General features: G+C 44.6%; 1 protein-coding gene across 1 annotated transcript; it reads right to left on the minus strand.

Annotated features, from left to right (window-relative positions):
- Positions 1–9,397: 9,397 nt before the first annotated feature.
- LOC142592748 (BEN domain-containing protein 5-like) lies at positions 9,398–23,898 on the minus strand. Its single transcript, XM_075704399.1, has 4 exons — positions 23,522–23,898; positions 22,128–22,214; positions 15,518–15,731; positions 9,398–9,888 (listed from the first exon to the last, which is right to left on the minus strand). The coding sequence occupies exons 2-4, from the start codon at positions 22,167–22,169 to the stop codon at positions 9,713–9,715; spliced, it is 432 nt and encodes a 143-aa protein (XP_075560514.1). The 5' UTR covers positions 22,170–22,214; positions 23,522–23,898; the 3' UTR covers positions 9,398–9,712.
- Positions 23,899–24,509: the final 611 nt, after the last annotated feature.

Raw genomic sequence — 24,509 nt, forward strand, 5'->3', positions numbered from 1 at the left:
CAAAAGTAGTGCCAAGCACTTCCCTCCTCCTCCGCTCTGCACGGCCTCGACGGTGGCGTCGCCTGTGCTGGCCCTGCCGTAGCAGACGACGGCTAAACACGCTACTGAAGGAAATCCGCGGAAAAGTTCGCGCGAGCCCTGCGGAGCAGTTTTTGAGGCGGGGTTTTGCTTCGTTAGTCCGTAACTGGCCCTAATAAAGTCGTGTTGGGATTGCGCAAAAAGATAGAGAAAATGGCCATTATTTAAGGCGTAAAGCGCCCGCACGTTGAGAGCGCGTGTTACTTAAACACGACGCATGCACACGGTGTGCTCAAACACGCGCGTAATTACCTCAGTTCCAAGTTCTGACTGCATGAAAGTATGTGTACGTGGTTTCGTAAGTTCATCTACGTACCTGCAGGATACGTTTGTTCGGCCGGCGCAAGAGAGATTCTGTCCGGGGCTAGCAATGCCTAGCAACAGGGGATACTGCATTTGATCCTGCAACAGGGGATCCGTATTTGTAGACTACTCGAAGGCGTTCGATAGGATGAACGATGAAATACTTTTGGAAAAACTGAAATTATATGGTATTCATGGAATCGCACCGCTCCTCTTAAAAACTTACCTACAATATCGATGCCAGCGCGTGGCGATAGGAAACCACGTGTCTACTTGGCAGAATATCACCACAGGAGTCCCTCAGGGAAGCATCCTGGGCCCATCATTGCTTTTGCTATATATTAATGATATAACAACAATTAACAACGATCCAAGTTACATTCTGTATGCAGATGGCACAAGCCTCCCATTTAAAAGCGACGACATACAGCACCTGATTTTGGTTATTATCGATAATATGGAAAACCTTAGTACATGGAGTGCTGCAAATTGCCTACTAATAAATTCTAAAAAAACAGCTGTGTTGTTCCATGCGCGTCAAATTTCGCTTATTGTAAAACCAGTGATAAAGTTCAACAACTGCAACATTGAAATAGTTGATACTGTAAAAACGCTAGGAATACTTTTCAATAAAAACATGAGCTGGGATCCTCACGTTAGCTCAGTTATGTCACGCCTAAATAGATGTGTTGGTGTTCTAACAAAATTTCGCTCATACCTTCCCGTATCCGTAAAAATGTTAATTTATAACACACTCTCCTTATCACATCTTAAGTACTGTTTCCTGGTCTGGGGAAATACCACATCGTCTGACATTAGCAAACTGCATGTGCTACAAAAGAAGGCCTTACGTCATATCGCTAGTGCTGATTACAATGCACACACTGCTGAACTGTTTCGTCAGTTTAAAATTGTTCCCGTGCCCAAAATTTACGAGTATTTTCTATGCATAAGATACAAACAATCTGTATATAGCTGCGAGTATGCATTTCTTAGCGTATTATGGCTGAAGACGAATACCATTGTATGTCCATTCCGTAGTAAAGAGTATTGGCGCGTGCCATTTTGTCGTACTGAGCATGGGCGGCAAATGTTACGTCATGCACTTCCACTTCTGTTGAACACTGCAGACTAATTTTCCAAGACATTCATGTGGTAATGTGCAGCATACTTAACATGCGAGAGTTTTTAAGTCCATGATGTCAGTACTCTTTTATCACTGCTGTCAGTATTTTTATGTATGTATAATTACTGTAAAGTTGTTCGTATTATATTACGTTGTATAACACTAGAGGTTGGCCTCCAATCATAAACAGTTAAAATGCCTTGTTAATACACATTATAGCCCTTTTTGTATGCCTTGTATATGGGGGCTCGGATGCTTCTCAAGTGAATTGATTTTCGCTTTTTGCCCGAGCATTCCCGCATTATGATGATGCAAATAAATTTCAACTTCAACTTCACAGCGGAAAGTAGAGCCTACAGTGCTTCATTTTTGACTGAATAACAGTTAACGACGTGCGAGGTGATGAGTCCAAGCAGAATATTCGGCATACTGAAGATTCCCCCCCCCCCCCCCATTTTTATGCAACGTACAAATTGTCGCAGTAAAACTCAGATGGCCAGGCCGGAAGCATAAAAAAATGCAGCATTATGGGTCGCATTTTGCAGCATATGGTTTATGGGTAGCAATCATTTAATGTTTCTTCTGACGTGCGATGAGGAAACGGCTGGAGAACATTGGTATTTAGTAGAGGTCACACACTCATTCACTCACAGACAGGCATCAATGTGGCCGCACAAGGTTAGGGTGGAAAGTAGGAGTAAGGGGAAGAAACGTTATAACTGTTTTTCGAGTCACCGCAACGGCACAGTGCCAGGTAAGGGGAGGTATAGGGCAGGAATGGAGGCGGCAGGACAGCCAGGCGCAAGCACTGCCAGAGGCGACAAATATCACCGAGGAACGCACCCCGCGGACGGGGAAGCAAGAGACGCGGCTGAGAGCCGTACGGCCACGCGACGCGGAGAAGGAGGAGCGGAGAGCCGTGGATCACGCGCGAGGCGGCAAAGAACGCCCGCCGCCGGCACCGCGGCAGTGCCGCGACAGCGGGTGAAGGGACAGTGAGGACGGAGTGCACGGTAGCGGCGAGAGTCACCGCAACGGCGGTGCGCGGAGGAAAGGGGCGAGAGGATAGGCGAGAACACGTGATACGGCTTTGGAGGTCAAGGGTTCGAGGCTGACGGCGACGCGAAACGCGGGAACGGGTGCCAAAGAGCTGCGCTTTAAAAAGTCGGGTTTAGTGTATTCAGTGAAAACAGTGAACAGTGAGTGTCAATTCAGGACCAGGAAACACATCGGGTAAAAGAATATAAACACTTCGGTATATGGATAAACGAAGGCAATTGATATGTGGACACACAGGAAAAAACAATAACAGCAAAGGGGGCAGGGGAAGGCGGCGATAATGAAACACAGAGCGTGATGGGGATACCGGTACGAGGTGCTCCGAGGTATGTGGAAAGGTGTAATGGTTCCAGGACTTACATATCGAAATGCGGTTGTTTGTTTGAAATCAGGGGTACAATCAGGACTCGATAGCAACAAAGGTCAGTGGGACGCCTCACTAGAAGACTACAAATGAAAATGTGCAAGGTGATATGTGCTGGACAAGCTTTGAAGTGAGAGAAGCTCACAGTAAAATTGAATATGAAGAGCGGCTGAGGAATGTGGTAGAAAGTAAATGGGCTGGGAGAGTTTTCAGGTACTCGTACAGGAATAACATTGATTCACAATGGAGGAAAAGAATTAAAAAGGTTACCAGCAAGTGTGTACATGACCTGTATGGTGAGCAACATGACAACAAAGAGCGTCAAGCGGAAAGTCAGAGAGGCTGAGATAATACCATTGGTGGTGGCAATGGAAAAGAAACCTGCTGTGAGTAACTACTTAAGAGGACAAAAATTATGCAGATCCGAGGCAATGTGGGAATCGATGTAAGCGAAGCTTTCAGTGCTATTTGCTTTGATTGACAATAATTAACGGTGATGTTGACGGCGAATGTTTAATTTCTTCAACATTTTGTCGACGCGAGAGTGGTGAGTTGATGTTAAACGTTACCTTGCGTGCACCACTGCTGTTTGCGTGCGTAGAACACAAAACACAAAGGGAGAGGTGTTTGCTTAAGGCATTCTTCTGCGCCATGTTTCATCACCTCTGAGAGGGTTGAGCATTTTCATTACCTCACATGGCGCATCGCATCGTGGCAGAATCATTAAACTTGGATTGGATTATGGGGCTGCACGTGCCAAAACCGCCATGGGATTATGCACTCTAAGAAGTAAAGGAGGAAATGGGGTATTGAGGTTACTCCTTTAGGGGAGCAACTGATCCGCCACAACCATTCCTCCCTTTAGGGGGTAAGTGCGAGGGGATGAACTGTTACTCCCCATGCAGTTACTCTTCCGAGGACTAACAGTTGCTCTTTTCCGATGCTCCTCAAGGGAGTAACGGTCATTATTTCCGATGCTTCGCAAAGGTGGAATTAATAAAATTAGGCATTTATACACTAATAAAAAAGATTACTGAGCTGAAAAAAAAGAAAAAGAAGGTGTCCGAAAGGAGGATTCGAACTCACGTCCTCGCGCCCACAAGTCAGCTACTGTAACCACTGCGCCACGGCAGATTGCTTGACGGGGTAGGAAATTGAGACAAGTTAAGCATTGGCATGCAGGTGCAGCAATGTAAAAGCGACTCGGCATTTTGTGTATGCTGTGCGGAGAGAGTGTAACGTTGAGTGTACCTGCAACCATAAGCGAGTGCGAAAAGAAATCTGCCCGAGTATTCTTAGGGTGCTTTAAACTTAGGCACTACGCGATGTAAACGTGTATATGCGAGCTCAAACGGGGCACCTAAGACGACAGAGACGGACAATTGCTCTGTCGCTTAGTGTGTCCCGTTTGAGCTACACACCACTTCAGTTAAGTTCGCAATCTTCTTGGAACGGTATGAACTTAGGTACTATCGACCAGCACAATCTGGCAGTCTATCAATGACTTGCGCGTTTAATGTGTATCGCTCACTTATGGTGTGCCCACAAAGGGCATGGCTCTTCACATTCCAACTTTAAATTTCACGCCATTTTCTCACGAAGAGGCAAAGTGCTGCTTTGCATGTAGTTCAATAGACAGCGCACTAACTTCGAACTATTCACGATTTATAGACAATACAGTTTTTGCCGCATCACTCCACGACATGGACGAAAACAGCGGAGCGCGTGGGGAGTAACTGTTGCCGTTCGTCCTCCCGTTGCTCTCTTTCTGACCAGGGACTAAACACTTACTCTCCAAAATTTGCACACGACACGCACATCCATGCAGTTACTCCCTTGAGGGACGAAAGCGCCCTTTTTAGGACGAACTGCCCAGTTACTCCCGTTTTCCCCAGAATTCTTCTTAGAGTGTGAGGCAGGTCGTACTGGCGTTTAATTGAGTAGCTTGAGTAGATCATCCCACCAATTAGCAGAGCTTACGCGCTCGTAATCGTCCAGTCAGTCCTCAACATCTTCACCGCGAAGACCAGCGAACAGATGGGGATCACGCCGCTGGCCACTGATGATCAGAGAAGGTGCGGCTTGCGGTGTCGAGATGGTTACGGCAGAAGCGCCAGACTGCTCGTCCTGCGACATGCTGGCGGACAGTCGGCACAAGCGGCGACCTGAACGAAGCTCCAGGGAGTATGCCAGGCGTGCAGAGGACGGAAGATCAAGAAGCTCCTCCACCACTTGTGACGCTACAGTAAGGGCTGACCTTTATTGAGCCTGTGAGACGCGGCGAAGGACCCTCGGCACAGTCCACTATGATGATGCGACTACCCGCACGATGAAGAAGAAGGGTACATACCTGATGATGATGATGATGATGATGATGATAATATACAGATGATGAAGAAGTGCACAATAAATGCCCACATTATAGCACATGTTTTTTGGAATAGTGTGTGCATGTACCGAATATAATTCACTCGTTTTATGCTTGTCGCTGATTTTCCTGAATGCTATGGTAGACTGGCTGGACGATTGGCGCAGTATCAACACGGACAGGGGCTGCATGATGAAGGAAAACCACTCTGCTTTGAGACTAACTTACTATTCGCTTGTTCAGTTGTCGCGGTACTGCTTAGAAGAGCTCAAGTTGAAGTACGTTCTCCTGGGCAAATTTCAAACAGGTACTCTAGAAGATCGCTTCAGTGGCTCCCTGTGCACACCTATGCTTGCTGTGCACAGTATCATGCTACTGGGCGGCAGCTTTTCGAATCCGAAAATAAAATTCGGCTACAAAAGCTCCTGATGCTTCCTAAGCCATAGAGCAACAACGACATTGACTTCACTGTGGTCATATCCAATGAAGATATTTCACGCCCAAAGCACGATATGGAAGCCGCTGCCTACATCGCTGGATACTGAGCCCACTCAGCTCTCAAAAAAGTGTCCTATGCATTTCGCACACTCATTCTCGAAAACAGGAATATAAAAGTTGAATACAAAAGAATGATTGCCAACCTGTCAAGAGGAGCATTAAAGGAACACTAAAGAGAAAATTGATTTCTTCTGCATCAGTAAATAACCTTTCTACAACAGCAACAAGGTCACTCTTACTACGATAAGACGCTTGGTAAGCCAGAAAAAGTGCAAGAACCAAAGACGGGTGGCGATGCCTCCTTGAAGTTCCCGCACCTGGTCGCTGTGACGTCATGGATTTTGATGGCATCTTCTAAGGCCTACTTAATTATATATAGCGGTACAGATTGACTACATTGTGTTCTAAAGGAACCAAGCATTAAACATTGCAAGTTTCGGTAACCTTTACTCAGCCAACGCGGCCCAAATGCGAAAACATACTTCGGAATCCCTGATGTCACACTGAAATACCGGCGTTAGGGTTTCGTCGCGAAATTCAAATACTGGTACTTCGACCTTCATTTTCTCATCTAATAATCAAAATATTATTCTGAAATGACTGCCTGCAGGGTTCTCAGACAATGCTTTATTAGTCTAAGCTGATTTATTGTTTCGCTTTAATGTCCCTTTAACGTTTCCGCAGCCGTGCACTGTGCACGTGGTGCTAGTTACCAAGCTTGCTGTAGAAAAACTCGCCGCGGGAGAAAATGCCAAGCAGTTCCTCGCATCCAATAATCAACGCGGTATTGCAACCTCCATTGCCACATCGTTCCTGGGAGATGTTGATTTAGAAACTTGCGGGAATGGTCACACATCAGAGACTCTTGTGCGACATGTAGTGCGTGATGCAACGAACGTCGCTTTGAATAACTTATGTAGTTTGCAAAGTGATATGATTCAAAGCACTGCTCAAAAAGAGACTGCAGTCAGAAAGATGAAAACACTAAGGAAGGAATGAAATCGATCGGTTTTAGCTCTGTATCCCAATAAGATCATTTGTACAGACGCATTTCTAACTCCCATTTAGTACCATGTCTTAAAGTCTAAAAGCAGCCTCAGATATTCGCGCTGCATGCCATGAAGCTGCAGAAAACTATATTGTACTTTTTGTACTCAAGTGCGCTGATACGGGTCGTCCAATAATTTCCTGATGCAGAGCCTGCAAAAAAAAAAAAATAAAGAAGACGTCAGCGAGTTTTCATTTTAAGGACAAGCGCCGAATACGCGTACGAGTGGCGACCGAAAGGAGCGGCCGGTCTGCGGATGGGCAATGAGCGTGACGTCACGCACTCCGTCCAGGGGCTTTGTCCAGTGGTCTGCATTCTTTGCATCCTCCTCCTCCTCTCTTCTATTCTATCTAGCTTCGCTCTGGACTTGCACGTTGGTAGAAAGGTAAGCACTTGGGGGGTCACGGATAATTACAGCTGCCAAGAGGCTAATGTGGCAATGACCCGGGAGCCCCAGAGGGCATTGTGCACATTCGACGTGGTGCGGTCCAAACGAGTGCCTCTTCTCTGCCACGCTCCTTCCATGTACATACGCGTTCAGAACCACTCCCGATGGGGTGTGCCGACAGCAGCAGCAGTGGGAAAGTCAAACGAAAAGGCAAAGAAAGCTTAACTTTAAAAACAAAATTGGGAAAGAAACAATTTACGATAACTCAAAGGAAAGCTCATTACTTTTCGAAGCGAGATCACGATGTCTTAGAACGTGCACTTATAAAGCGAGATATAAGAAGGAAAAAGAGGCACGTGCTTACTGCGGTAAAGCTAAGGAAACGATGGAGCATGTTTTATTAGAATGTGAAGTATCTGCCCAGCGGCTGATTTAGACCTCCCTGGCCTCCTTGAAGCCCTTGGGTTCAGCGAGAGCAGGGAGAAAGTGAAGATGTCCACAGTAGAGATTAGTAAGCTGCGATTGGAATATTGGTTCAAGAAAAGTAAGGAAACGACACGTAGTGGAGGCGTGCAAAAACAAAGTTCACGGTAGGGGTTCGGAAAGTTTGGTTGTGGGAATCCATCTAGGTTTTTTTTCCTGTCCTTCTTTTTTCTTTCTTAACATAGGTAGGACATTAGGCAATATAATAACAATAGTTTGGAGGGGCAACCCACCGCCCCGTGCCAAAGGGGACGCTCATAGCATCCATCTACCCATTTATCTTCTTAGGCTTCGACTCGTTCAAAAGGAGGAGCGATCTCCAAAACTCCCCAATGTTATCCATAATGCTCTGTCGTCGCAGCGGCCTGATACGAAGCGAAAGCCGTTTACACAGTCATTTGGTACGAACGAAATGAGTTTTGCAAAAGCAACGCCGAATTCAATTTGAAGTGGGTATCAGGGACCACCGCCATGTTTCACGTAAACTACGTAAACCAAGCCGAGACAGTAACGCTAGTCTTGAGAAAAAGCGTGATTATGCTATAGACGATGGGTCGTTTGGTGTTCTGCGCATGCGCAGTGACGACCAACTATATTATATAGCGTACACAACAGTAAAGCGCGTCCTAAAGTGAAACTGTCTAATAACTGTCTTATAAATGAACCAAAGAGGTCGGCGTGTTTCTTCTAACGTCCTTTGAGCCGGGGAAGATCTAGAAAGAGCGAGAAAAGAAAGAGTTATTTCATTTTTTAGGGGGAAAATAGTGTAGGAGTGAAAGGCAAGGAGGACGCAACAAGTACGAACCGAGAACAGGTTGGGAAGCGTTGATTCAGTCAACCAGGCGGTCGACCGCATGGCTTGGTGTTCTACAGACGCTCCTCCCAGGCCCCGTGCTGCGGGTTATTGGTCAAGAATCGGTGGTTTCATCAAACCTGAGAGTTGGGCGAGTTGGCGGGGTTTCATCTTAACGAAAAGTGCGCGAAAAAGACGTAGACGAGAAAAGAGAAACGACAAACACGGCCGCTACTCGCAACTAACAGTTTATTTACAAAGAAACAGAATAATTCGAAAACTAGGCTGAAAGGAGAAGAAACACCCTCTTAAGTGTGCAGGAGCTGGTTTATTTGTTTTTAGTTTTGTTTAGCATCTTCCTCTTATAATCTGGTTGATCTCATAGTGAGTTCCTAATGTCTCTTTCTTCTCCGGCCAACTGTCTTTCCTGCGGACGGCTTCCCTTCGCACTAGTGATACCTCTATAGAGGCTTTCTTGCGCAGTGGCATTCACAGCGTTCCAGTTGCCCTAGTTCCGACCAATGGGGATTTCAAGCGCGTGAACAATCCAAAGACAGTTCAAGAAGAGCTGCGGAAAACTACCCTGCAATTTCAGAGCATAACCGAGGTCCGACAATATTCCAGAGGCGACATTCTATGTTGTTCTGCGCATCAGACCTGTGCCTCCGACCTTTTAAATTGTGGAATGTTCGCGAATCATGCGGTAAACCCTATTGAAAATTTGCCCGATGCTGGGCATAGTGGAATCCATCATCCATCATCATGGTGGATTATGGTAGTGGGTGGCATGATGGGTGACGGGTGGCATGCTGGGTGACGGGTGGCATGGTGGGTGCTGGGTGACATGGTGGGTGACGGGTGGCACGGTGGGTGCTGGGCGGCATGGTGGTTGCTGGGCACGGCGGGTGCTGGGCAGCATGGTGGTTGCTGGGCACAGTGGGTGCTGGGCGGCACGGTGGGTGATGGGTGGCACGGTGGGCACTGGGTTGGATATCATCGTGGGCGCAGCACGTCAAAGGCAAGTTGTGTGATGAATTGAAGGAGCAGCCATTGCCATTCGGAAGCTCATGACGGGTTATCTTTATGTGATGTTGAGTCTTGTGAAGTGTACAGTCTGTATATACATGTTGCCAAGATGCGGCTATTTTCATGCCATAACAAATCAATATGTAAAGCACCATACTACGTAGCATATCATCACACTTTATTGAAAAAGCATCACTGGACTTGTACTGTATTTACTTTTCCACTCGCTTGCTCTGGCGTCCTCCTTGTGTAAAAGAGAGCTCCAAAGGTGCTTTCGCAGGGAAGCAAGGTGGTTCTCCGGATGTGGTGCAGGTGGCATCATTGGATGGTCACTTATGTATTTCGCCAGGCAGTCTAAAAGGAGAGTGCAATAAATATATAAGTAAATTGTTTTTCCAATGATTTCTAGCAATAAGTGAATGAAGGAAATCTGCTCTAATCACTTCAAAAAAAGTTTAAGATAACAAAATGCAGCAAATGTCACACACAAACATGCTACCCAGGACGCAAGCCAGCACAGGTTTATTTGCAGTGAGTATGCATACACATGCATCACATTGTTTTGCAGATTTACATGGAATTTTTGTATGTTTTTTGCCAAAGCCACGCCTCTTCTCATCTGGAGGTTGGCTTAACTGCAAAATTTAGACACATGGGAGCTGTACTCAAAGCCTTATGGGGTGGATATTTGGCTTCTGATTTTGCATAATTTGTCTGCTCTTCAACCACCCAAATTCCTGTCAAATTCAGAGAGCCACAATTTGGCTACACTGTCTCTAACGCATGCAGCGGAGATGCAAGGTGCAAGCTGTCTGATTTGTCCATTCTATCATTTGTTAGCTTTACTTGTTGCTCGTGCAGTTGGTGAGGAAGTCGTAACTTTAGCATTTGCCATATAGGTATAAAAGATTTCATGTAAAAGCTGTATAATGGCTGGCTTGCAAGCTTTATTTAGCTGCAAATGATGGCAACTAATGTTTTAAAGTGAAGCTTTTTTTGCCTCTTCTCCCAACATTACGGGCGCTGCAGCTGCTATGGTCTTGTCATGCCTGCCGTTGGATTTCTTGCAACATTACTAGATGGCGCTCACCTCTGCACATCCTGACCGGCGCTGCTGCCCCAGCATTTCACCGTTAGTGTGTATTGCACGTGCTGTGCTGGTTTTAATTTCTATGCGAGAAAAATGCAGCTGCTGGGCTGTGATAGTGTAAACATTAGAATCGTCCTTAGTCTGAAGAGAGCGCTTTGAGCTGGAATCTCAACAGTGTGTTCGCCATGTATGTAGAAGGAGCCCATTAAACGCGCCAGCAAGGCGTGCACTCGACGTCGAGGACACCCAGACTTGAAAGAAGTGTCACACAGAACAGGAGCGTCTTCGCTACGCAGTGAAATGTAGTGCAGACCGCGAATTTATGTATACATTGTATACATACAATTACAATAGCTAATTGAAGTATGCACAGCCTCATAATTCAATTAAAGTTTAATATTTCTGCCATGATGCGGTGCGCCATGTGAGGCAATGACAACGCTCCATTCCTTCTCAGAGATTATGAACAATGACTCGCAACAACGCCTCAAGCAAACACATCTCCCTGTGTGTTCTGTGGGCTATGCAGACAAACAGAAGTGGTGCATGCAAGGTAATGCTTAACATCAACTCGCCACTTTCGTATTGGACTAAACACTGAAAAAATTACAAACTTGCCACTAACATCACCGTTAATTATTGTCAATCAAAGCAAACAATGTGTGCTTCGTGTACATCGATTCTCACAGTGCATGGGATCTGCCATTTTTTTTCTACTTTTCAATCTCGATATTGCTACTTTGCTAAGGTAACCTACATCTTCAATGTAAAAAAAGCCCAAAGAAGCATCTTAACGTAATACAGAGCAATCTTTCATGCTCGTCTGTTTAAAAAAAACATATTTATGTAGGAAATGAAATCTTCGGCAGAGTGTTGATGCGACTACAAGAGTACCTGGTACTTTGATCCATAAAACAATTGAATCTTGGCAGAAGAATGCCAGTTACAGCCACACTATACATTCCTTTCTAATCCAGGCTGGCGGAAAGCGCTGGAATTCCACATGATGCCCAGCACCTTGCTTTTCTTGGCACCGACAAGAGGCATGAAAATTTTAGGATGCTTTGCGTAGAACAAGATCAGCTATGCAGATCAGAGCGTACATGCGACTAATGTTCGAGGTGCTTTCTTTGTGTAGCAGTTCTTTCCTCATTCTTATGCTTAAATAAAATGAGATCACTGAAAGTATGCCGAAAGTGCTGATAGGCCATGTCTTACAAACTTCAATAATCAGAACATCTAAAATCAAGAAATCGGCTGACAGATGGAATAGCACACAGTGGTATGAAGGTTATAAACATGGATGAGGTGCCTCAGAAAGGCTGACCAACTTTTGAGCTATCTTCGTCAAAAGTGGCCTGGTCAGCCTTGCCATGTTAGTTTTAAAGGACTAGTAGGGTGACATCACGTGCAGTTGTTGTCAGTGGCAGCTGGTTGTAAAGGGAGAGACTTTAAGGAGAATGAGTGCTGTCGTCTGACGTCTGTAAGCATGGTTCCTAAGACGAGGGCACAAGACCGTGAGAATAGGAAGGCGGCGAGAAAAGAAACAAAAGAAAAGGAGAAAAAAAGAGATGCCAAGAGGCAAAAAAAGAAAGACAAGAAAAAGAAGGGCATGGGAGCGTGTTAAGGAAGTGAGGGGTTAGGGAGCATTCAGGAGTGTCATTGGCGGCATCTTTCTGCCGTTTTAGAAGAACTGGTCAGGCGGTCAGTGTGCGAGTAACAAAAAAGACCCCAAAAGATATCAGTTGAAAGAATGACTTGAGTAGCGTAGCAGCAACGCGTTGGGTAATGTTGAAGAAATTAAGATGGCGACAAGGAGTCTGGGATGCAATGTATGTGGTAGCTGGCAGGCAGAGGCATGGTGTTTTAGGGATGTCAGCCTCAGTAGCTCAACGCAGGTGTCGTCACAGTGGTATATAGAGCTGGTGATACCCTGTGTGACTGATGCGCAGAAAAACGTATCCTGGCATCTGGGATTTTGGATTGTGGTGGTGAGGGTGTTCAAAAAATATGATAGAAAACAGACAAAAGGGGGGAACGGAAAGTGGAATAACAAATAGGAGGGTTACATGAGCAAAAGCGGGCGGAGGCAGGTGTACATGGGAAAAGGGGTCATACAGTTGATATAAACATTAAAACACGAAAGAATATATTAAATTGAGTAGTAAGCAGGTAAAAATTAGAAACGGTGGAATAGGTGAGGTTAAGAATTAAGTTTAGCTGGTGGCACAATGTGTTTTGCGCCTTGGTTGATGACATGAGGCTTTCCGATTTAAGTTACAGCTTTAAAGTTTTTAAAGATTCTAAGTTGCTGTGTTAAATTGATTCCCATTGGATGTAGGCATTTAAACTTGTGTATGAGGTATGATTCCAGATATTTCCTCTAGCGAGGTGAGCGGAAATTTGTAGTCTATAGAGCCTTGCTTTGTCACATATGACATGTTCATTGAAGTGGCTGGCTACTCCTTTAGGTAAATTGTTTTGTATCTGCGCGGTGACCGTTCAGTCTTTTATGATTGTTTTGTCCTGTCTCACCTATGTATTATTTGCTACAAGTGGCACATTCTAGACAGTAGACTACATTGCTTGATGTGCAGATGAAACTCGAAGTTACGTTGTTTGAGTAATTTGATGCTGTACTTAATACTGTAGTAGTAGATTAAATATGTTTGCATGTAGAGCACCCAGGCGGCCACAGGGACTGGTTCCTAACTTTGTTGTTGTTTTTAGTTTGGCACATACAAGAATATCCTTAATATTATAGTGTTGCATCTCAAGACTACTCTGGGCAGGGCGGGAAAAATCTTGTTTCTGGTTGCTGGTGAGAATTGGGTAGTATTTATTGAGGATGTTGTTCATGTTTGGGAGTGTGAGAATTTAGTAGTAAGAAGAGGCGCTGTTCTTGTGATCCTAGGGTGGGGCTTGAGCACGTCGGCTCAGTCAAGTTTGGTTGCATCGGTGCAGGCTTTCTGAAGGGCACTCTTTGGGTGGTTCCCGTATGATAGGGTTTCTTTAGGGTGATCAAGTCTATCTATGTAGTCTTGGTTTTCAACACACATGTGACGTAGCCATGTGCTTGGCCTTTAAAGATGCCTTCTTTGCAATGTGGCTTGATGGTGGCTTGTATATTCTAGGTACTGTTGTTTGTCAAAAGGTTTCCATACAGCATTGTCATTAGTGTCCCAGTGTCAATGTATATTGTTTAGTCCAGAAAGTTTATGCGCTCCACTGAAGATTTTGATGCGAATTTTATTGTTGGCTGAAAAGAATTTAGAAATCCTACATATTTATCTAGGCTGTCTTGACCATGTCACCATATTATGAATATGTCGTCTATGTATCGTAGGTATGTGTGGGGCCTGTCAGTGCAGCGCAATAGGAAGTCTGTAGAATCCCCATAAATATGTTCGCATAAATATGTTTTCCCATGTACATCTGCTTCCGCCCGCTTTTGCTCATGCCACCCTCTTATTTGTTATTCCAGTTTCAGTTCGCCCCCATATTTGTCTGTTCTTTATTCTATTTTTTCGAAACACCCTCACCAACATATTCCAAAATCCCAGGCGCCAGGATACCTTCTTCGGAGCCTCAGCCACACAGGGTATCGCCACTTCTGCATACCGCTGTGACGACACCTACATTGAGCTACTGGGACTAACGTCCCTAGAAAGACCGTGCCGCTGCCTTCCAGCTACCCTATGCACTGCATTCCAGACTCCTTGCTGCCATCTTAACTCCTTCTAAATTATCCGACGCATTGCTCCTATGCTACTCAAGTCATTCTTTCAACTAATGTCTTTTCGGGTTGTTTTTGTTACTCGAGCACTGACCGCCTCACCGGCTCCTTTAAAGCCACAAGAACATGCTGCCAAAGACACCCCTGAATGCTCCCTAACCTCTTGCGTCCCTAACACCTTCCTATGCCCTTCTTTTTCTTTTCTTGTTCTTTCTTTCCCTCTTGGTCTCTTTTTTTTCTCCTTTTCTCCCCGCCTTCCCACTCCCACTATTGTTCCTACGTCTTAGGAATCATGCTTACAGACATCAGGTGACCGCGCTCATTCTCCTTCAAGTCTCTCCCTTTACAACCAGCCACTCCTGACAACTGCATGTGACGTCACTCTACTAACACTTTAAAACCAACATGCCGAGGATGACGAGGCAGCCTTTGAGAAGACAGGTCCTCCTAACGAAACGTTGGCCACCCTTTCCGAGGCACTTTATCCCTGTTTATAACTTTTACATCCCAATAATCAGAATAGTGTTTTGAAATTGCATGGCTGTGAATGCTGCAGATTGTAAAGCAGCACATCAGTTGACCACAGTCAACACTTTGGACGGCAGTAGTTTAAAAAGCTTCTTTTAGACCATACAATTTGCCAAGCTGTGTCGGAACCCAATTTTCTTGAGAAGCATTATTTCAAAAAAGTGAAATGAAAGCTGCAGCGTGAAAAGCTACAATAACGCATGCCAAGTCTACATCAGAAATTTCAAAGACAATGAGGTGCTTAAATGTTCACTTCTGTTAAGACAATGAGCAGCAGGTGAATGCAAGCTATCAAGGTCCTGTCAAAATTAACCGCTCGTGTAGCCACCCGACTTTCTTGATTGTTTTTAATTGAAACTGATTATGGGGGAAACTTTGTGGGCGATTTTCGCCGGAAACCCATATCCCGAAATTATCTTGTGCTGTTTTTCATACCCACAGAGACATTTAAATTGTGTGTCGAGACACAGTGCATATACAGCAGAAGAAAAAGATATAATATATAGGCACTTGCCTCATTCTTGCTTTGGCATTTCTTGTCGCTCTGTATACATCATGTAATGCTAACTCATTCAGATAACTTGTAGATATGCAGTTATGTTTCTCAAATGAGGTGACTGTTGACTTACTCTTCAAAGCAGCCACTTTCTCCGGTGTTGCCGGAAGCTTCCAAGATGCGCGGCACATTGTCCGGCAGGCCTGTCCAGTCAGGCTGCTTTCACCTGCTTGCACTGGTGTCCACAGGTGCCATGCCACCTCTAATGGGTACTTTCCGTCGGAAGCAGACTTGAATATGTAATGCCACTTGTTGAGTGGCATCACAAATCCCACACCAATCTGTACCTGCAATAGATATGAAGTGTTTTTTTCCTGAGCAGTATTCTTAACACTAAAACGCACTTGTATAAAACAATATGATATAGGTTAATTAGATCCGTCAATTTCTGATGCAACTCTATAATTTCCTATTTCTGCCCCTCGAACAAGTTTAAAAAAAACTGGGGTTAAACCCAACCTCACCAAGAAATTCATTTTTGTGTAAAGGATTAAACTAATAAAATTTTCCCATTTTAAGGGCAGCAAACACTCATATTTCGTACAGTCTAACCTTGCAATAATGAAATTAACAGAGAAAGCGAAACAATTGATTCAAATAGGCGCACCGCCATGCAGAGAACAGTGCAAGAACGAGTGACGTCAAGGCCTCCAAGATTGCAGTGTCACACGGAGAACAGTGCAGCACGTTACCTAGAGACCTACGCGCGCCAGTCTCCAAAATCCACCACCATCACACACTACATGGCCTTGTTCTAAAGAACATTGGAGACATGCCTTGAAAGTAAGATTACCCTTGCATGGTTGAAAACAAGTGAATTCCCTTGTGGGCTCTGAAAACCACTCGCACCACTCACTCATCTCAGCAGTTATATTTTCGTCATGACTAAACTGCAGCGACGAATGCGCCAAGTCCCGTCACAACTTCAAACTTCAGAACTCAGTGTGCACGCTCCTTTTACTGCGACCAGGTTTGAAATGTTTGTTGTAACAGTACAGCGCTAGTACAGCGGCAGCGGAATTCTCTTTAGGGACAATTGCACCTTCTACATCTTTTTGTAGGTTTTTGCGCAATATGTGCGTTGCTGTTTTTTGTCATTAAGCCCTTCAGTTGATGAAAACCACTCGCACCACTCACTCATCTCAGCAGTTATATTTTCGTCATGACTAAACTGCAGCGACGAATGCGCCAAGTCCCGTCACAACTTCAAACTTCAGAACTCAGTGTGCACGCTCCTTTTACTGCGACCAGGTTTGAAATGTTTGTTGTAACAGTACAGCGCTAGTACAGCGGCAGCGGAATTCTCTTTAGGGACAATTGCACCTTCTACATCTTTTTGTAGGTTTTTGCGCAATATGTGCGTTGCTGTTTTTTGTCATTAAGCCACTCGTTCAGACTGTGTCTCTTTGTGTGTGTGTGTGCCCTTGCACTTGTCATGATGTCCAAGTTCAGCTACCACCAACTAGAACTAACTTTTGCATTAATCAGAAGTACATATTAGCACGCTTTATAAAAAGCCAAAGGATTAGCACTATGCTGACCGGAAATGAGAAATGGTAAGAATATTCTGGCTGAAAACAACATTTCATGTTTATCAACACTGACGGGCAAGTAATTAAGAAAGTTGGTGTACGTTAATGTTTACCTTTTGAGTGATACAAGGGACAGAAAGAAGACAACAAGACACAAAAGCTACCAATTCAACATTAATTTTGGTGCAAAAATTTAAGATAATATTTATACTGCGTGTGCCCTTGCACTGCACAAGCAATCTTTTAAGACAAAGGGCACAAGTTGCAATACAAATGTACAAAATCATGATAAACAGTACTTGCATAAAAATAGAACAAATAAGCACGGAGTGATCACTATTCCGTGTCATTTAGAGAGTATTCCTCTTTGTAATGCAATCATAATGAGCACTGGCTGACAGATGTCCCTCTTTTTTAAATGGTATGCCTCAGTGATATTGTTGATCAATCGGTTGCCTTAAGTAAACAAAAGAGATGAACAATCTAAATCTGGCGTACATCACCAGTTGTGTCAATGCATTGTCAAGTGGGACGAGCATGCTTGTCCCTTGAGTGAATAATGGTGCTCTCCTGGGCACATGCTTATACAGCGGCCAGTCTGCCCCATGTACAAGACCGTCTATTCTTAGTACGAAGATGGTGCAGAGTGGCCGAACTCCGCGGATTGCCAGCGCGCATTGCATGGCTGTGCAACGGAGCTAAGCGGCGCAGGCGCACAGGGGCTTAGAGGTGGGACTTCATGTCATGTGTCATCCGCTAAAGCATGGCGTGCTCCCGCACTTTAGCAGATGACACGAAGCTCCACATCCCCCCTGCGCCATGCACGCTGGCACTCCGCGGGGCGTGGTCACGCTGAGTCGTATTCGTGCCAAGAGTTGACGACCCTGTGCATTTGACCAAACATACACATGAACAGAGGCATAGAATACACTACTAATGACGGACACAAGACATATTTAGTGGTAATTTATACAAATCTTCTTTGCCTGGACGCCTTTCTCAATGCGCTTGTGGAATGCTATGCACACATATTTCGAGAGAAAAAATAAAGTAGGCAGGTATGCCGCACAGTCCACAAGTGAACTGAGAAAAGCGAGCAGGCAAGCGAGGTACGCTTGGTTAAACATACCACGAAATATGTCTAGTGTGTGTTAGGGGCAGTGTACTGCATTCCAATGTTAGGAAGCTGACAGGCCAGGAACTAAATATGTACCAAAGAAATCACCACATTTTACTGAGAAGACCGGCATGCTCGTCTGACTTGGCCGTGCATTGCCGCGATAGGGCTTTAGGCCAGATTAAATTAGTTTATCTGTTTCCACCCACGGTGAAAAATTGACAAGAGAAATCAGAGAGGCATACCACAAGACGTGTGAGCAAGCCCCCATTATGAATGCATGAAAAAAGGCGTCATTTCTAGATGACAAGGGATAGAAATTAGTCTGACTATTCACCTTTTTTTACGCATATACTGTTTATTGTGATTTTTTGCCTTTGTATTACAACTCACATTTTCCTTCTGAAGGAACTTGTGCACAATATAAGCACACATTCAGTGTTATTTTTATTCCTTCTATCAAAATATTCAGTCATCACTGGTCATGTTGTATGGTCTCCCTTCCTTCACTGTGTAAATTTTGTCCTCAAGTTATATGAACTGACTGGCAAACTCAAAACGACACTACAAATTTCACCTAGAGGATACGGCTGGTTCTCAGAAAATGCACCAATACGGCGACAGGTGTCTGTTGGCACACTGTAGCAATAATGGGTGGAAGCTACCTTTGACATTGCTGCAATACATCAGTTGTCACATGGCTACAACCCTTAAGAAACAACAGAAATGTAAGTGCACAGCAAAAACAAGCAGGTTCATCAACCACAAATTTGACTTCAGCAGCCAGAACATAGACAGTTTCATGTAGCTAAAGCATTAGCTAATATGTGGAAAATACATGCACAAGCACCCTTAGCTTGAGATACCTGCATACCAACATAAAACCATGAGTTGCAGTGCATATGATGCTTGTTCTTGACACTAGTATTTTGTGAAAAATACTTTTTGGATTACGTACCATGCTTTCAATTCATTTGCGCAGTAATCAAAGGCTTTTGACAGCATTACACTTTGTACTTGCTAGTTGAAAATATTCTCACGTGAACAGCACCAAGCAGAATAAATAGAAAACTGCCCACTGTGCTAACCAAATATATGGAGAGACCCAAAGTAATAGAATTATTTCTGGACCGCTGTAGACTTAGAGCTTGTTGGCTGATAGTCACTATTAAAATTACACCACTGCCAAACAGATGTTCTGTGTGGTGCTGTTGAAATCAAGTTCACTTGATGAGCAACATAGCAATAACCAGCAAATGCTTTAGCAATAGCGAGCAGGCAATCTTGCATGTGCAAAACTGCATGCTTATTTAATGATAGTGCATCAATAGACTGAACTATGTACCAACTATGTGGTCTATGCAGTATAGACAAAGTCGAAAACGATGCAACTGGACACAGACTCTGCCACAATGCCTACTTGCATGAATGGGTATAGCTTAAGAAGAATATTAATAAATGTAGAGAAAGAAAGCAAGCTTACTAGAAAACTCTTCACTGCTGTAGTACTTACAGCACAGTGAATACTGGCCTTCATTTACCATTTAAAGAAATTCAAGCTCGTGTCTATTGTTCTGGGAACTTGAGAAATAATTGTGAAAAAATGGAGAAGGTTAGGCTAGTTGGCGTTGACACAGCTCCTGTGACATAGTTACTAGCACAAACAAGGCGTACGGAATAAAGGTCGGACTAGCCAAAGCGGTAGACTTCTACTGACAAGCTTTATTCAGAAGAAACATGCAAACAGGCCACCGCATGCTCAGTTAATGTGGAGACAGATGCATAAAAGAATGTGCCACATAGGGGATAACGAAATGCACATAGAAGCTGATAAGCATCCACAAGAAGCCATTACAAAGCATTCACCAGATTTTTCTGAAGACAACACTTATTTATTAGCTGGTACCAGTGATGGAGTGCTTATGCATTCATCAGTAGCTTTCGAAATGCAAAACACCTCAAACATTTCCCTATATAACTGCCTGGCAAACTGACTGAGCACTTGTGTGCTATGAAAACATGGGGAGCACTTATGGGTACTTTAACAGTGATCAGCCAAGTAGCCAGCGCCTGTGAGAGCATTTACAGCCTTCCGGTACTCCCCAAGCCATTCATTCAGGCACCTGTTTGTTCAATATACCACTTTCCGCAGGGAAGTGCAATGTAGCATACCACCACTACATTTCAGTTAACAAAGCAGGTGACATGCTCCTTAGTGCATGTACTTTGACGCCCGGCAATGTTTGCCAACTTGCATATTCTTGTGAGCATTAGCGGTGCCGAAAAAATGCCTACACCAAACTTGTTCGCCACCTTTCTTCTAGGCGGTGGGACACCCTGTGTATGTATGGCAGAGCTGCACGGCTACCACTGGGACATGCGTTACTGCACGTCCAGTGGGCAATGTGGTAGTGCTAATGACTTTCTTGTTGTGCTGGCTTTGCTATTAAAAACATTGTGGGTGTTTTCGAACAGTGTTCAGTAGGACTCAAGTTCACACATGAGTTGCCAGAAGATGATCACCTGCAATCATTCGATATTCGTATAATTTTAAATCATACTTTCCTTATTATATATACTCTCTTAGGAAAACGAAGCCCTTGCTCGACTACCGTTTGGCATACTCCATGTTAAAGGATGCATAGCTCCTAGCTGCCCGAGAGCTGTTCTGGTTAAATCTTGTGCACCAGGTTTCCTGCAGCGCTCAGCAACAAGCGAGCCATTTATGTAGGGCCGGGTATCTCGATAACACTTTGGTGTCAACTACTGGGAGCCTCATTAAAGAGGTAAAAACAAATCTGGCAGCTGCTCGGTGCAATAACGCACGTGCCAGTGGGTGCCCTGTGGCTGTGCCATCTGTACATGGGGTGTCCCATCACCTAAACAATGTGGCAAACCAGTGCAGTGTAGGTGTTTTCTTCAGCGCCACTAGAGCTCGCAAGAATGTGCAGGTTGGTAAGCAACGCCGAGAATCAGGGTACATGCACTAAGGAGCATGTCACCCACTTTTTTAACTGCAATGTGGGGGTGGTATACAAGATTTCACTTCCCTGTAGAAAGTGCTGTATTGGACAAAAGGGCAGGTTCTTGAATGAGAGGCTTAGGGAGCACCGGAACGCTGTAAACACTCTAGCAGGCACTGCCCATTTGGCTGACCACTGCCGAAGATGTGCTCGTAAATGCTACCTGTGTTTTCAAAACAAGCAAGTGCTCAGACGGTTTGGCAGGCAGTTAGATAAGGAAATATTTGGTGTTTGGCATTTCAAAGGCTGATGATGAATGTGTAAGCACTCCTTCACTGGAACTAACTGATAAAGGAGTGTTTGTTGTACCTTGAGAAGAACCTGCTGAATGCTTTGTAATGGTTTGTTTTGGGCAGTATTGGCTTTGTTGCGCATTTGGTTTCCTCCCATGTGGAACATTTATTTATGCATCTGTCTGCAGATATTTTTGAGCATAAGGTGGGGCCTCATTGCGTGTTTTCTGAATAAAGCTTGTAAGTTGAAGTCTAGTGCACTGTCTTGTCCAACTTTTTTCAATTAGTCTTGTTCGTGCAAGTAAACCTCACAATAATTGTAATACCAATGTTAAACAATGGTAACCATGCTGCATGCTTAGACCTGTGACATATTTGGCCCATTACAATTTTAATCCTTACGTGTGCAGAAACTGCACAAGCGTGTAGCCTAAACGAAAAAAAAAGTGGATATAAAAGGTGTAACACAGGAAAGTTTCAAATCAATAAAACAAAATAACAAGAGGTAGATATAATGTGTACTAAGCAAAATAAAATTTAACGTGCAGCCAAGTGATTGATGCAAGAAAAAATAAACCTCAAGACATATTAGGTCTAGCTTTAAAGTGAACAAGGTAATGTGTACATAATGTCTACAGACACAAATAAGCAGCAAGTTGAATAAAGTTGAGCAGATATTTAGCCTATTTAGTAAGCACTGCTGAGTAATATGTCCATAAACTTATTGACGAATGATACTGAGATCCTACTTTTGCAAACACATACACTTCAGTCATACCTGACCAGACCATCCGATTACACACAGTGCTGCTGCAGCCATAGCTCCTCCCTGACGTGGACACTGTTGTTGGTCACGGCCTTGCCCCTGCAAGATAGGTTCTGTGTTAACTTATAGCAGTGGCACTTTAAAGAAGTCATTGTGAACACATGCAAGGAGCACAGAAAAAGTCACAAAAACAATGTTTGCACCACTGCAGGGTGGGAACAGAGCACAAGGTCAAAGTTACTGATGAATATTGTGATAATAGGGACCTCTTCATGACAATAAAATTTTTAAGACCTACAGCTACAGTACATTACAAACAAATGTTTGTTTACGTAACAATTCATTTTTTTTTCTATCAGTTAAGCAACTTTCCCTTGTCATATCTAGTTATGTCAAAGTTATGTCAAAACACCTTGTCTCAAAACGTAAGCTGTAGTAGTAGCAAGCCGTAATTGCTTAAATTTTTTTGCCCGAACCCTATGAGGGAGATTTTGTGCGCGACGGCTTTGAGCGAGAAAACGGGCCGTCGCGCGAACATATCGCTCGTTCTTTGTCGCCTGGTTCTGGAAATCTAGAATTCGTCGCTCGTCGCCCAGAAGTGCTATGAGCGAACAGACAATAGCGCGAAGCCGGAATTGTACATCAGTCGAGTACTACCGCTTGTTGCATGGAACAAGCAAACGACTATTTTGATACGTGCAAGGTTAAGAACCTACTGCAAGACTTTAAAGAAATGTTTTACGCTGCTCCTTTGAGTAAAACACAGCAAACTAAATTAATAAAGCACACTTTTGGCGCGTATTTGCTGCCCTCATACCGGCAACACCGGGGAGACGGCTCTCAATGTCGTCGCTCGCATAGGGTACGACTTGTACGGAACGAGCTAGCGCGTCACCCATCTACATCGCGTCTCTGTCGCGCGCAAGACCGCTCGCATGGGGTACGACTTGTAGGGAACGAGCGAGCGCGACAACCATCTACATCGCGTCGCTGTCGCGCGCAAGATCACTTGCATGGTGTTTATACTTTTTCCCAATAACTGCTCACAAACCGACAACCGCGTAAACAGACATTATTTTCAACCTCGAAGCGTAAGTAAGAGAGGAAACGTCATTGCAGTAAGAATAGGTAAAGAGGCAGATGAGTCTTTATTATCCAACTTTAGCAGAAAAGTGGCAGCTCGCGCAAATGAGGACTGTTGCCGAACCTAATCCCTCTCACCGGAAGGAAGCGCTCACCAAGACTTTCAATTTAGCATTAAGCCAATAAGCTTGCGCAAGCAAATTATGTCAACCAACGCTCAGCAAGCATCGGCACAGTCAATGTCGTCGCGGGAGTTCGATTTCTTACGCTCGCAAGGCACTCTAAGCACACACGAGAAGCAAGCACAGCATGCGTGTACTCACCTTTTAAATGGTACGATGCGGTCGAAAAGCGCCCTCCAAGTTGCCGGAGCTGCAAAGTTATTCCCGCATACATGCAGTTGCGTAGTGGACGACCTGCGGAACGCTAATAATGCGCATCATTTCTTTGCGGCGCCCACCGAACTCTCCAGAACCACCACGGACAAAGGGAACGCACTCGATGGCATGAAAATCGTTGGTCCACGTTTGCCTGGCGCACCACGCATACCGCGAGTTTGCAGCGAGACACAAGCTATCTTCTGGCACTTTTGTGCACGCGAACTATGTCACAATTCATTACAGCAAACGCAAAAACACGATCAAACAAACACATCGTAGCAACTCGTACGACCGACAGCACATGTAAACAAGAGAACAAGATTGGTGGATGGATACTATGAGCAACCACTTTGAAACGGGGTGGTGGGTGGCGCCACCTGTGAAATTGGGAGTTTGGTTGGCCTCCGCTATGACTAAAATAATAACCAGCACACACTCGCTTTGTGCCTTGTTGCGCCCAACTGCATATAGATGTTGCAATACATAAACAACCATCACACAGTTTATATTATCCGCTATACTTTAGCGCAGAAAGAAATTCTATGACGTGTTTTCGATTTCCAGGAGCTTCCGTCGCATGCGGGCAGTAAAAAGATGGCCTTCGAGATTCGCGTATGCCATTCTTAGGAAGCCTTCTCTGGGCTGTAATTTGAAGAAATATATATAAAAAGGTTTAGTAAACAAGAAAAAAAAGGTGTGGAAATTGAGGGGGTGGAGCCCCTAGCCCAGAACTCCACTGGCTTGTGCGGTCCGCCGTGCCTGGTCGAGGCTGGCGAGCCAAGTCTCCCATTGCTCCCTTCCGGAAAGTTTGCCGCCTACTTTCAGCTGTTTTGAAGCCCATCCATGCCCACCCACGACGCCTTGCGCTACTGCCCGTGCAACCTGCGCCGTCACTTCGTTTTAAACGACTTGTTGCTTTCGTCACCCTCTA

This window comes from Dermacentor variabilis, chromosome 9, assembly GCF_050947875.1.
Source record: "Dermacentor variabilis isolate Ectoservices chromosome 9, ASM5094787v1, whole genome shotgun sequence".
NCBI lineage: Eukaryota > Metazoa > Arthropoda > Arachnida > Ixodida > Ixodidae > Dermacentor > Dermacentor variabilis.